This window comes from Melanotaenia boesemani, chromosome 6 (genome assembly GCF_017639745.1).
Source record: "Melanotaenia boesemani isolate fMelBoe1 chromosome 6, fMelBoe1.pri, whole genome shotgun sequence".
Classification (NCBI taxonomy): domain Eukaryota; kingdom Metazoa; phylum Chordata; class Actinopteri; order Atheriniformes; family Melanotaeniidae; genus Melanotaenia; species Melanotaenia boesemani.
In genome coordinates this window covers 6,440,860-6,455,620 of record NC_055687.1, presented here as the reverse complement: position 1 = coordinate 6,455,620, position 14,761 = coordinate 6,440,860, and the positions used below count along the sequence as shown (strand labels likewise).

At 40.6% G+C, this 14,761-nt stretch overlaps 1 protein-coding gene across 2 annotated transcripts in view; it reads right to left on the bottom strand.

Moving 5' to 3' along the window:
- The window catches only part of ntrk1 (neurotrophic tyrosine kinase, receptor, type 1), a 46,040-nt gene extending 39,756 nt beyond the window's left edge, over nucleotides 1-6,284 (bottom strand). For both annotated transcript variants that reach the window (XM_041987636.1, XM_041987637.1), the window contains exons 1-3: nucleotides 6,088-6,284; nucleotides 1,857-1,931; nucleotides 107-178 (exon numbers count right to left, since the gene is read on the bottom strand). In XM_041987636.1, coding sequence (XP_041843570.1) covers nucleotides 107-178; nucleotides 1,857-1,931; nucleotides 6,088-6,284 — 344 coding nt within the window. The remainder of the gene's footprint in view (nucleotides 1-106; nucleotides 179-1,856; nucleotides 1,932-6,087) is intronic.
- Nucleotides 6,285-14,761: the final 8,477 nt, after the last annotated feature.

The following is a 14,761-nucleotide window of genomic DNA, read 5'->3' as shown; positions in this document are numbered from 1 at the left end:
ACTCCTGAGTTGGCTGAACACTGAATGACAGCGACAAATAGGCAGACCCACATACATGTCAAAACACAAGGGAAGACAATCCCTTTGTCTGGACAAGGACACTTACACATACTGGAGCTTCAGGTTGTTTTGGAAAGCGTTGGAGGAGATGAACCTCAGCCTACACAACGTCACCGTGCTGGAGGAGAGGAAAGATCACAACACACATCAAAGCATTAAACTCTGAATAGAAGTTTGATAAATAACTAAGCAGTAACTGAGTAACCCCTTATCACTTCATATATTACGGTAAAGAGGTAACATAAATGTAGATGCAGTATATAAGGCAGAATTTATCCAGTTCTAACCAGCTTGTAAGTCAGTATTTTTTTCTTTAATGCACTCTGAGTCCTGTCTATCTTTCTAACTGGGAAAACTGGACACACAAGGGCCCAAATGTGAGAGACTATTAAAATCTTTATGATGGTACGTGAGAAGGCCAGAACAAACAGCTGGATTTGCCAAGAACCTCCCACAATTCAACAATGCAAAAATCAGAGATATTCAGCGTATGGAATTATTAAAGGGAAAATGTGATGCTCTCTGGGAGAAATATATATATATATACATATATATATATATATAAAATATTGTGATGATGTCTGTATTTTATGTCTTCTGTATATGTTTAATTTCTCTTCTCTTCATGAAAAGAGAGCTTTTGATTGGGAGTGATTGTATCCCCATCATCTACTTCATTCTTTTTCCTGTTTTTATTTCTTTGAATGATTTTTTTTATTATTATTATTATTATTTTACTTCTTTTTTTCTCATGTCTGTTTTTAATTTTCCTTCTTAGCAGCACAGTCTGGACACATTTAGTCATTTATTATTGTTTATTGTCTCATTCACTGCACAAGTTGTGCCGCTTTATTCTGCATGTATGCATATAATTTTAATAAAAATAAAGTATAAACACAGTGGATGTAGGAACACACACAAAAGAAAAAAAAAGCCTGAACCCTCTTAGACAAGCTTTCTGTCATTTCTTTAAGTAGACTTTGGGAATAGTTCTTCAGACTTAATAAATCAGGACTTTAAAAAGCTCATCAGTGGATTTTTCTGTTTTTTCTTCTGTTTTCTGTCCAGATGATCCCACACGGCTTTAGTAATGTTGTTGTCCGGGTTCTGGGGAGGAGCCATTCCTTCATCAGACCTGTTGCCACTGATTTTCAGTCCATGTCTTGTGTCATTTGGCAAACCTCAGCCTTTTCTCCCTGTTTCCTTTCCTTAAGAATGGCTTCTTGACAGCCATGTTTCCTGATGAGTCTTTGGCCAACGGTAGAAGGATCAGCTGAAGGTGCAGAGCCATCTCTCAGGTCTCAGGTCATGGTTCAGGTCTTTGCTGGATTTGTTCCTACTACTTCAGGACACCACTTTCAGATCCTGTTCATCTGCTGTAGCCAGTTTTCTGGTCCTGACTCTCCTGCTTTTTTCCTATATTTGTCCAGTTTTCTCAAATATTTTAAGGACACGCAGCGAGGCATGCTGACATCTGCCAAGTTTTCAGGCAACACCTCTTTGGGAATCACAAGAATGTTTTTTTTCCTGTCTGCTAAACTGTTGTCTTTTTGCATTTTTGATGCAACTAAAAAAATGGAACAGTTATGTGTCTTTGTGACATGTGGTACAAGGAATGGACTTTAAATAGTAGAAAAACATACAAAGAACATACAAAGAAATGAGGGGTTCTCAACATGTCCTTAAAACCTTTTTAAGTCTAAGATAAGATGTTTCATTGTAAAATCTATTTGCAGCAAATAAACCTAACAGCTGTGGCAATAGTAAGCAAAAAGAAAGAGTAAATAGGAACTTACAGGTTCTTCAGCTCTCTGTAGTAAGCAAGGTCAACTTTTGTTATATTTTCCAGGCCTGCTTGGTTTTCAATGTAGCTAGATAATAAAAAGAGAAAGGGGTGGAGAAAAATAGATGAAGTTAAATACATGCATTTTGTTGTAACCTTAAGCCTTTTGTTACTTGGCTGTTTGTTAAAGAGAACACAGTTAAGATGAGGTTTGTTTGGGGACTGCAACAACTAAAAAAAAAGAACCTTAATGAGGCTCAAGTAATTTGTATAATTTTAATGTCAGCGCTCAGCAGTTAATCACTTAAACCATAAACCACTTTGTGCATGTAACTGCTCAGAGTTGGGAATAGCAGTAGGAAAAGAAACCACGCTGGTCTGAAGGAAAGGACATTCACATCCAAATGCAATGCTGAGTCCTATCTGACCTTCCTGACATTTACCAACTAACAAACCAGAGACCTACAAACCACAATCAGAACACAACGGTCTGATCATGAGATGAAATAAATAATGCTCTTAGAGACGTCAGGTGGACAAGGCTGATGGGAAATTCTTCCCCAGGCTTTCTGTCTTCCAGAAACAGCCACCTTGGAATAACTAGCGAGCTCATTGTAGGTCAGTATAGCAACTGGTGCAAGGACAGCCGGCTCTTTTCATGAGATATCTCAATAGGTGGCTTAACTAGACCGTCCAAGGATCTTGCTCAAAAAACCGTCCACCTTTTGCTCAAGAGGAGTCTATTAAAGTCTATTAAACACTTGGAAGAGGCTGCAGGAAAAAGTGTCTTTCTAAAAGAGAACATAGCAGCACGACTTAGGCTTGCAAACAAACTACATGACTTCTGGAACAATGTCCTTTGGGCAGACCAAACCAAAGTGAAGCTGTATGGTTAGAATACACAGCAGCATGTTTGGATAAAACCAAACTCAGCATATCAGCTGAAACACTTCATACAAACTGTCAAGCATGGTGTGGAGGGATGATGATTTGGGCTGGTCCTGCAGCCACAGGATCTGCACACCTTGCACCTTGGGAACCATGATCCTCTCTGTGTACCAACATATTCTGGAGTCAAATGTAAGCCCATCTGTCTGAGAGCTAAAACTTGTCTAAAATTAACTTGTGCAACAGGACAATGATCCATGAATGACCAAAGAAGTAAAGAATTAAGTTGTTGCAATGCTCCAGTCACAGCCCAGAACTTAAACTGATTGAAATGCTGAAGTGGGGCCTTTAAAAGAACTGAACCTCAATGAACTGAAGGGACTATGTAAAGAGGAGTGGGCCAAAATTCCCCCACAATGAGGTAAGAGACTGATAACGTCATACCAAAACCATTACTTCACGCAAGTAATGCTGAATGTTCTTTTATAAACTGCTAAATCATGGGATGGATTTAGTTTTTCACATTTTACTACATAATCTGATGCTCATTTGAGTTTGTATTTACCCAATTTCAAGAATTGGTTTAGACCACATTAATGTTCTTTGTTGTAAAAATGCAAAACCATGTTCTTCATGTCCTCATATAACACCACATTGTATAACTTGTTCTGAAATGTGTCGTGCAGATTGATTTTGCCTGGACTACGTCTCTGGACAAGGACATTGGACTTTAAAACCACAGCGTGCCTTGATAAGCTTGCTGGTGTGTCAGCAGTTTTGCACCCGCTATTGTGTGTGAAGCTGTGTATAAAAGAATCTAAACCTAACTGTTAGACTGTTAGTTAGTTCTCCTTGCTTGTTAGAACTCCTTGCTGCAAGTAAAATATAATAAACTCACGACTTGATGGAGCTGTTTGTTCCTCTTGGAGTGAAATTTCTGTAACATTCTGTAATTATTATTATGCCCTGATGGGTAAAACATTAGAAAATATAAAGTGTGGAACTTCTTTTTCTGTAAATGTAAATACTTCTGCAGCATGAAGAACTTGTGCCAAAAAAAACAAACCTGTTTTAGTTTGTACTTGCAGAAAGTGGCATCATTTTCAACTTTCTAGCCCAGTGTTTATAAGCTGCAGCACACAAACCTTTATATTCATGTTTGATTGACCCACACAGCAATAATGTGATTACAGGGCAGGTGGGCCCAGGATCACCCATCGTCCCTACTTATTGGATTGAGCCAAGTGGGCTGTATATCATCTATTGTTCCCGAGTGGGGGCATTGACTGGCAATTCACAAAATTGAATTTATAACTCAGCATATGATGAATTTCAGCCCCTGTTTCACAGTTAATGGCCTCTTGTTTGTTCCACGCATCGCCTGTATTCCTTTCCACTGCTGATACAGCCAAGAGCTGTTGTTTGCTGGCATGTAGAGCAGCACAGTAAACAGAAGCCTGCTCTCTTATCGATTGGATGTTCGAGTGAGAATGTCAAGCTTCATTCTGAGCTCTACAAAGGATGTTCAGCTGCAGGTACAAGGAAATACCTCTGAAATATGAGGGAAGGGAGAAAGGAAAGGGCAAAAAAGAACAGTAAGAGTGAAAGCAGAGGAGAGTGGCAGTAAATTGACTTCCTCTGTTGAAATAGCGTTTCATAAATGTAGTTCCTTCTTAACAAGTGCTAATTGCTCAGATCCAGGGACAAGAACAAAGAGAGAGCAGCATGGCGGTGCAGAGAGTGACATTTAGTTTTCTATGGTGGAGCTGAAGGTGTGTTGCTTAATAATACAGCAGCCCTCTTTAAAATCACAGGTGGTCAGTTTCTACTGCTTTTTCTGAGCCAAGTCTAAAAAAGCCAAAGTTAAATAACAATCTTCTGCTGCAGACATGCTGTTGCTAAGAGAGAAGTCTCTGTTCATCTGAGCCATACGCTTCAGGCATGCAAGTTTCGTTTAAACTTACTCTCACACTCAATATGTTACAATGACAATGTGACATTTCATAGAATCAACTGGATCATTAGATTTGGTGTTAAGTTTTTTATTATTATTAGCACTTTTAATATTAAATCTACAGCACTGAAATCTCATCCACAACCAGATACACGGCTTTGAAACACACTCAAGGTATCAGTTTCTGCCTGTACCGAAAGCCAAAGTCCCTTATATGCTGCCATCTTAATGTCTCAGGCAGATTTACTTTGAATTAACCTTTTCTTCATCAAAACCCTCTGTATAGGGGGCAGCATGAGACATGTGCAGTACAGAAGATTTGCCTTTTGAAATGGATGATGAAGGTCCTGGTAGTTTCCATGGAGATGAAGGAGGTTTTATAGTAAAGTATTTACTCTTTCTATGATCGACTGTCTTGGGCTTCACTTCTTTCTGGATCCTTATGGCGTTTCCAAGGTGAATTTGGAGCAATCCCTCCATTCTTCAGACTCTGACCATTGAATGAGGTGTTCATCTTCAAAATCAGCCAATGAGATATTTCTGAGATATTTATCTGTGTAACACCTCTATTAAAAAATTATTTAAAGTTTTCAGGTTACTGTTCCTCATCAGGCTTTACTTTACTCATTCCTAGATTGATCAGGCTGCTATCCTCTGGTTTTTAACTGTAAGTAATTAAACACAAATCAGACAGTACATTTTCTACTGTGCTCCAAGCCAAGCCAACTTTATTTATAAAGCACTTTACAACAGCAGCTACTGAACAGAGTGCTGAACATAATATAAGTAAGGTGAATTTACTCGGTACATTTCTTGATTCTGATACTTCTGTAGTAATCTCACATGTCTCAACTTTCTTTTAAGATCTATATAAAAACATATAATCCTTGTACTTGTGAAACTTAATTTTTTTTGCCATTAAAAGAGGTTAAACAGCATCTAGATTTAGCAAAAACTTAAAACAGGCTAATTAAAATGATGATTTCACTTGGTTTACATGAATGGAAAGTAGCTTTTGTCAGCTAAAGTTGGCAACATGGCTGCCTGTATGATGAGTTACGATTAGTTGAATCTGACTGTATTCAATAAAGAAACTTACACAAAGTATATCTGCTCTCCAGCTTGCTGCTGTTGTTCTTAGCAAACTTTTAAAGACTGAGTCAGTTCAAGTGCTCTAACTTTGACTACCTTGTCATTGGCTGTGGGGCTATTTAACTACTGGATATACTCCTTTGAACTAAACAAAACTCAAATGTATTTTCCTGTTTTCTTGCCCCAAAACTTCCACAAAATGCATCTTAAACCAGAAAAGCAAATTCAGCGCCAACACAGATAAAATCCATCTTTACAAGCCATCAGCATCGGAGAAAGTGAACTCGTTTAGGTAACAGGTCATACTCACATCTCTGTCACATTCTCGCTCTCTTGCAGTACCAGTGGTGGGATACTGGTTATACCATTGGGCTCCAGGCACTGCAGCATGGCAAAAGAGCACCGGCAAGCTGACGGGCATCCTCCATAGGTGGGTACAGGGGACAGGCTGAGCACAACGAGCACCAGGGGCAACAGAAGCGCCAGGGCCTGGGGAGCCACATCCATCTCAAAAGAAAATCTCCTCCACACCAGCGAGAGGTATGGCAGGTGCAGCTGGAATTAGTATCTGTGTGGTTCACCTAATGAAGAGTAAATGAAGATTTGTGAAGAGCTTTCACACACTCCTCTTGTGGCTCTCTGGAAAGGTTGAGATCCCAGCTGGTCTGGGTCTGTACTGAGCAGCAGGAGAGGCAGGCAGGCAGGCAGGCTGGGGGGCCTCTGGGGACATGCTAGTAGTGGGATGGAGCCTCTCCTTTTCTCCCTCTCTCTTCCTCTCCACTACGATGAAGGGAGGAGCAACATAACATGGGCCAGAGTCACCAGACACCTCTGAGAGAAAGAGGGGGAAGAGGGAGGAGTTGGAGGTGAAGGAGATGTGGTGGTGGACATCTCATCTACTCCCTCCTCTGGGTGAGAAGTCCGCTGGGTCGCCAGCAGCTTGGGGTGAGAGCAGAGCCAAACGTCAGCAGCAGCTCTGAGCGTCGCTTGTGTTCAGTGTGAATGGACATCTCAGTCCTGGGAGAGCTGATTGTTGACACAAGAGCTCGATCATGTATTTAATGCCAGTGGGAATATGATCAGGGGCGAAGGGCACAGTTTATCTTCAAGCTGCATGAACTCCCAACAAGGTTTAATGATCTCTAGTTTTAATTACAACTTTATTTATTTTTAACTTGAAAACTCCCCATCACTTTAGATTTTTATCACTGAAAATTCAAACAAAGAGCAGCTCAACATCTGGCCTGGAGATGTAACTTCACATTAAACAGAGTTTAAAAACTCTTCCAGATCTCAAGCTTTCATTTTAAAAGATTCACTTAGACATCTGTTGCAGCTGGAAAACTTGATTTAATCAGTGATTTATTATCTGAAGCTCTGAAATGTGTTTCTTCTTCTGCTCCTGTACTCTAACTAATATGCATGTCTGTGTGTATCCATTCAGCCCTGTAAATTACATGTGGGTCATTCACTCTAAAGTTCCCTCACAATTTTTTCCAACACAATCTAAGATAGACACTCACCGGCCACTTAATTAGGTCCACCCTCTGGACCTAATTAAGTCTTAGCTGACAGGAGGCACCCGTGTGGTCTTCTGCTGCTGTAGCCCATCTGCTTCAAGGTTGGATGTGTTGTGTGTTCAGAGATGATATCCTGCAGACCTTGATTGGAACCAGTGCTTATTTGACTTCCTGCTGTCTTTCTGTCATCTCCAACCAGTCTGCCCATCCTGCTCTGACCCCTCCAACTGCTTTCTTGAACATGACAATGAGTTCACTGGACTCCAATGGTGTCCTCAGTCACCAGATCTCATCCAGCAGAGCGGGTTTGGGATGTGGTGGAACCGGAGATTCTCATTTTGGATGTGCAGCTGACAAATGATTGTTGCAGCAACTTTTTGATGTTGTCATGTCAATATGGAGTAAAATCTCTGAAAAATGTTTCCTTTTTTTTTTTTTTTTTTTAACTTGACCTTTCCAGAATGATGGTCTGGCTGCTGTGTTGTGCCGAACAAATTTGCTTTGCCAAGGGGAGCTTTATGGGTATAAGGCTCCTCTTATCTCTATCCTCTAAAATTAATTAATTAATTATTATTATTATTATTTTGTCATATTTATTTATTTTTAATTATGGAATCTATATAATCAGACTGGACTTTATTGGAGGGTACAGAGAAAAAAGAATAATAATAAAGAGAAGTACAAGGAAAGTACAAAAAAGGAAGAGGAGACAAAGATAGAACAGATAGAAGCAAAGACTCTTCAATCCAACCTAACACCAGACAACCAGCTGCTACACCTCTACAGAAACACTACAGAGAATTTCCTACAGCTTTTACAGGTAAACTAAGCTGACAATCATCAGGAGTTCCTAAAGAAATAACCAAGACAGCAACAACATATATCACAACAACAATCAAAGTACCAGAAATACACACACACACACACACACACACACACACACACACACACACACACACACACACACACACACACACACACACACACACACACAAATAAATAAAAAAAAAAAAAGGTCAGAAGTAGGTCTTAAGGCAGCTTTATGGTTGCGTGGCGTCTGCGTAACCACCGTAGGCTTGGCGTAGGTCTGCAGAGGCTCGACGCGCACCTCTTCCAGACCTGACGTGCACCACTGCTTTGCAGGCGGTTATGCAGAGGTACTCCCTTGTGATTGGTCAGTTTTGGATCATGTGTTGCCGGACATCTGGATCTTCTTGCTGAATTTGTGTGGTAACCACCGTTTTTAAAAACAATAACCATGATGAGAGGCTGATCGAATTATTTTTTTGTTTTCTTCCACAAACTAGTAAAGACACTGAACCATACTGGATGCCATTGTTTTAAAATAGAAAATACCTACCGAACTGAAGTGAACCATCAAAAGAACTCCGACTTGGTGAGTTTACCTACTGATACCACCCCTGCTGCCACCTTCAGATTAGGAGGACACACTGCAACACAACACCAAAACTACGTGTAATACCTACGCTTGAGTGCGAAAGCAAACTCACCAGCGTTAGCTACGCCGTAAAGGACCACACTCAGATGTCACGCTAGCATAAATCCGGCTTTAGTGTATAAACTCCCTGGGACAACTCAGGAACTGTGGAATGTTTCTAACACCTTGTTGAATCTATGACATCAAGAATTAAGACAATTCTGGAGGAAAAAGAGTTTCCTAGCAGGACGTTACTCTCATTTCCAACCAGTCTACCCATTTTCCTCTGACCTCTGACACCAACAAGCCATTCTGGTCCAGACAACTGCTGCTCACTGGATATTTTCTCTTCTTCAGACCATTCTCTGTAAACCCTAGAGATGGTTGTACAAATCCCAGGAAATAGTCAGACCAGCAGCCATGCCACATTCAGAGTCACTTAAATCCTCATTCTTCCTCATTCTGATGCTCAGTTTGAACTTCAGGAAGTCTTCTTCACCATGTCTACATGAATAAATGCACTGAGCTGATGTCGTGTGATTGGCTGATTAGATCTTTGTGTTAAAAAGCAGTTGAACAGGGTGACCTGATAAAGTGGGTGATGAGTAATTCATAAGCAGCAGAGAACAGTGCTGGGACAACCTGCCATTGTACATTTAAAATGTAAAGACAGTTTTTCTGTTCTTTAAAACACAGTTCAGATTTAAAGGGAAGTGCAAGTATCTCAGCCCAGGAAAAAAACTGATACTTCAAATGGCAGCAGGACAGGAGTACAACAGATGATATCCAGCAAAAGAGTAAATTTGACATTTAACAAGAGAGCTCAATCTGTGCTGGCAGGTGAACTCCATATGCCTTCCCTGACAGCTTCTCTAATCCTGCAACCGCTGTCTCTACCCTTCTGTAGAGATCCACTCCTGTCCATCTCACTCATGATCACTACATGAACAGAGAGGGTTTCCCCCCAGCGTACCCCACCCCCATTCCTCTTAAGTCACTCTACACATGAGCAGGGTCATGGTGTCCTGACCACAATTACTGGCCATAAGCTGAATTGCCATTTTTGCTGCAGTCATCAGGATTAGCTGCTGGCTTAATTACTCTTCCTTTAACATCCCCTTTTTTCTTGGTCTTAGCTCAGCAAATAGTGTGCAAGAACAAGGCACTTATTCACAGGAAACATGTTTGAGAGCTGAAGCATGGCCGTAAAAAGAGGAGAAACTGAATGGGAAGTAAGGATGTAGCTTATCATGCAAAGCAAGCCCATGGAGTCAAGCTGCAAAGTGAGTTACATTATCTGAACATGACTCCTTGCTTTCTTTGTGAGATAACTGCACTCAAAGCAGCATAAAAGCGCTTGCAAAGTGATTTCTCAACTTGTGTTAATGTATTCGGGATTCCAGGGGAAGACTCAGAAAATATTCACCACCAAGGCACATTATTTTTCATTTATTTAAAAAAAAACATCCTCTTAAACAAGAAATAAAACTGAATGGAACAAGGAAGAGCCACTGTCACACCACCTGCTGCACCAAAACTTCAGGTTTTGTTCTCATTTTTCTTTGTTTCAACTGTAGTTGAAATTTTCTTATAGATAGTTTCACCTGTTTTGTCACTGAGTGCAGCATTCCCAGATGCTCCGCAGTCAGTGGTTTCAGGCTCAAACTGGTTTAGATTCACTGGATAGCAGCATTTTACACAAATTGAGGGGCATTAAACAGCTTGCAGTTTACTGCTGGCTTTTAGAGAGGTTAAAAATGTGTTCCTTGTTACTGACTTAATAATCGCCTTTCTCTTATGCTCTGTCCATGGTCCTGAAAATAGTAATTAAAGTAAATAAATGCCAAATTAGAATAAAATATATTGGTAAGTGGATAGAAATCTACTGATATATTTCAGCCAGTTGTTTCCTGAGATGATTGTGAATGCCACAGAATGATCTTCCCTGTTTGCATAGTCATTGTTCTATCAAAAATTTCAAGAGAAACTGAAATATCACACGGACACCAGTGTTTTTTGACCCTTTCCTTGGTATTAAATAAGTTGCTAAAGCAGCTATGAGTGTGAAGATGTGAAGATTTTCTGTCACAGATTCTTCCCTGCTGTGTTATGTTGGATGGAGAATGTAGGTGGATCACCATTTTCAGGTCTACCCAGAGATGTTTCATTGCTTTTAAGCCTGGGTTTTGGCTGTACCATCAAAGTACATTCACAGAGTTGTTCCAGAGTCATTCATGTATAGTTTTGGCTTCACTTTTGTGTTGAAAGGTGAAGCTCCTGAGCATTCTTGATGTATCTTGATCAGATGTGGAAAAATTGTCTTTCAGGCAAAAACGTCTCTGGACGCTGACTTGAATAATAAAAAGAAGTTTATTACAAAAGTTCAGACATCAAAACAGATTTCTGCAGCAAAATCTGGAGGTCCCAAAGCCAGAACGAAGACCTAAAGACTTGATGTGTCATTCTGTCTTATATAGGGTTTAAACAAAGAAAATTCCTCAGTCCTGTGTCCTCCAATCATAGAGTTTGCCTATAGGATGCTCATTTGCATGGAATGCATGTTCTTGTGTCAATCCAGTCTGTGGGACAGAGAACCCCATATGGTAAAGTCTTAAGTGTGTACCATACAAATGCTATGCTTAGATACCTCATTCTCAACAAGGTTTTTATCCTGGATTTCTCTTTGCTGAATTCTTCTTTCCTTCACCTATAACTATTTGCCCAGTCCAGCAAAAAAAGAAAAAAAAACGCCACCACAGAATGATGCTTGTACCACCAAGCTTCACTGTTGGGTTATAGGGTAGTTGAAGGTGATAAGGGGTGTATGAGGTGTCAAGGAGGGGTAGTGCCTTTGTCGGGGGGACATGTGGTGCTCTTAGGAGTAGTTTGTCCACTGTGGTCCCCACCTGGCACTCAGCTCTCACCAGTGGCTCCTAGAAGCTGTTTGCATGCATCAGGGGCCACACCCCAGGTAAGGACTTCCACTGGCTGGCAAAACCTGGTGAGGGTAGTTGACGGGTCTCAAACCGCCGGTGAGTTAGGGCTTGCCTACCGATGCATGCAAAGACTGGACCTGGCAGACTGCACGGGGGAAACCACTAGATTGGGTCAACGGGCAGGAAGGCAGACCCAGCAAAGGAAAGCTGTCTGATGCCTTCTGTGATAGCGACGTTGGAGTCGGCTTCAGATACAGGACAGACGGGGAAGCTCTTCAATCTGCGACGACTGCAGGCCGAAACCAAAGTCCACGAAGATACAGCCCGTGACTTTCTCTTTGCTGACGACTGTGCATTAAAGGCTAGCACTCAGTCTGAAATGCAGAAAAGCATGGACCTGTTCTCCAAAGCCTGTGACAATTTTGGTCTCACCATCAGCACCAAGAAGACCAAAGTGATGCACCAGCAAGCCCCTGGAACACAGTACACGGAGCCAGCCCTTACAGTGGTCAGCAACTTGTGGCTGTGGACAAGTTTCTCTACCTTGGGACCACGCTGTCACGATCTACTAACAATGACGATGAAGTTTCCTATAGGTTGGCCAGAGCTAGTGGTGCCTACGCCAGGTTACAGCAAACAGTGTGGGACAGGAGATGCATCAGCCTGCAGACCAAGCTGAAAGTGTACCGCACAGTTATACTGCCGTCTCTGCTGTATGTTTGCAAGACTTGGATTGTGTACAGTCAACATGCGAAAAAGCTAAACTCATTCCATATGAGATACCTAAGGAAGCTGCTGCACGTCAAATGGCAGGACAAAGTGCTAGACACTGAAGTCCTGCAGAGCTCTGACATGGAAAGCATGCATGCCATGCTCAAGCACGCCCAACTCAGATGGGCAGGCTATGTGTGCCGCATGGACGACAAGCGCCTCCCAAAGCATCTGCTCTACGGCCAACTGTGCAAAGGCAAACGCTCTCAGGGTGCACCATACTTGTGTTCACATGATATTCTTTTTACTTATATATAAAAATTTGCAACAATTTCTATAATTTTGTATTTGTACTGTCATTATGGGGTACTTAGTATAGATTTAAGTGGTTTTAGCATAATGCTGCAACATAAATAATGGTTGAGGATTAGTTTTCATCCAGCAACTCGGTGTCAGACTGATCGATGAATCATTTCATGCTGTGTTCCTATTAGCTGGGTAGGAGACCATTCCAATTGTCTTGTGGCCTTTGAATCCTTTCTAAATATAGGATTACATTTTTTTTAGGCGAGCAAGGCACTGATTGATCTGACTGTGATCAGAAATATAGTTAGATTTTGATATTTTATTTGCTTTTTGTGATGTTATGTGAATAGAGTGATTGAGTCATGTCAGCATTATTTTGCATCATATCGATCACCAGGATCTGAATTTAATTAAATCACATCAAATTTAATCTGTTGTCCATTGAATCAATATAATATTATGTAATAATGAAATTTGTGATGTAATCAAAGACATCACCGAGATTGTTTCACAGTATAAATATTTCATGGGGGATGGAGGAGGATAGTGTCGACTAGTAGCTTCTCATGGTTGAGCATTTGTTGGAAAATGAAGGTAGTTATGCCAAATACTGACTTTCAAGCTCATTAGAAGTCTGCATACTCTGTTTTGTTGTATGTAAAGCATTTCCATTTATGTTTTCACATGTCTCAGTAAACCGCTACACATATATTCTACTTTTCCTGGTAATATTCAAAGAAATGGGGGAGTTTTAAGACTTCTGCACAATACTGTACCTGAAAACCATTTCCCACACAGCCTCACAGAGCTGCTCTGCTCCTGCTTCCATTATTTCTCTAAGTGTGCTCTATTGTTGTGTACATATTGTTTGCCTCCAATTTTCTCACTGTGAATTAGCCTGTCTTGCCTTAAAATGAGTGTGCAGGGAGAAAGAATTTAATTACCCTCTGTTCAGGTACGAGATAATATAAGTCCTGATAAAACAATAACCAATCAGGGAATTTATATTTTCTGCCCACACACACATCATCTGCTTTCTCCAGGGTTCCTTGTTGATTTTATGAATTTGAAAATGAGAATAAAATCCACTAATTTTGTCTGCACTAAGCAAGTTTTATTGAATAAGATGCCTATCAAATGGAGAATATGTCTTGTTTTTTTAAAAGGCAAATAACAATGAACTTAATTCCCCACGTATTGAAGTGTAGCATCAGCCTGTACTGTGGCTGATGTTCGGTTGTACATTTTTCACCCAAGAGACTATTTACTGTCTGATGGCATTCAGTTGTGTCTCATGTTTTTCCTGTAATGTATCCAACTTACAGTAATCATGATTTTTTTCTCCATACCACAATCCTCACCATTAATTTAAAGACAATCTAATTTCCTATTAGCCATACAGCAATATTCATCCCAACATCATCTGAAAACTGTCAACAGTTGACAGATAATAATGGTCTTGGTCTCTCTGGGTTTTTAATTGAATTACTGTTTTCCTGCATTATGTTGATTGATAGTCACAGTGGGGGTTAATTGCGACACTTGACTTTTGAATCAATCTCTTCTGTCAAACCAAAGATAAGTATGCTGGTTAGGACTCTACTCACAGGCAGCAGATAGAGTTGTTACATCCTGTTTTATAGACTTGACCATGTTACCAACCATATCTCCTCCATGTTTCCTCTCTTTGTCTCTCTGGTGCACCTCAACACGCAATGCACAGGCTTAATGCATCGGAGGTTAATGAAGAGATAAGCTTGGAGATATTCTATGTATTTGTGCTGTTGAGCTCTACGATTACTAAAACTCTAATAAAAGCTAAACCCATTTAGAGCCAGTGCCCCCCCCCATATACATTATCCAGGTTGCCTCCTGCCCCCATCATTAAAATGTGGGCTCCATTCTCACTTCAGGTCTTAAAGCTCTTTTCCGATTTTTTGCTGAGAACTGAACTTTTTGGCGTGGCTGTTTATATTATGGTTTAAATGTGATCCGTTTCTGACCCACATGCACATAAGAAGACGTAACGTTACATGCAGTACGATCTGTTTACAGAAGTAAATATGGATGCTG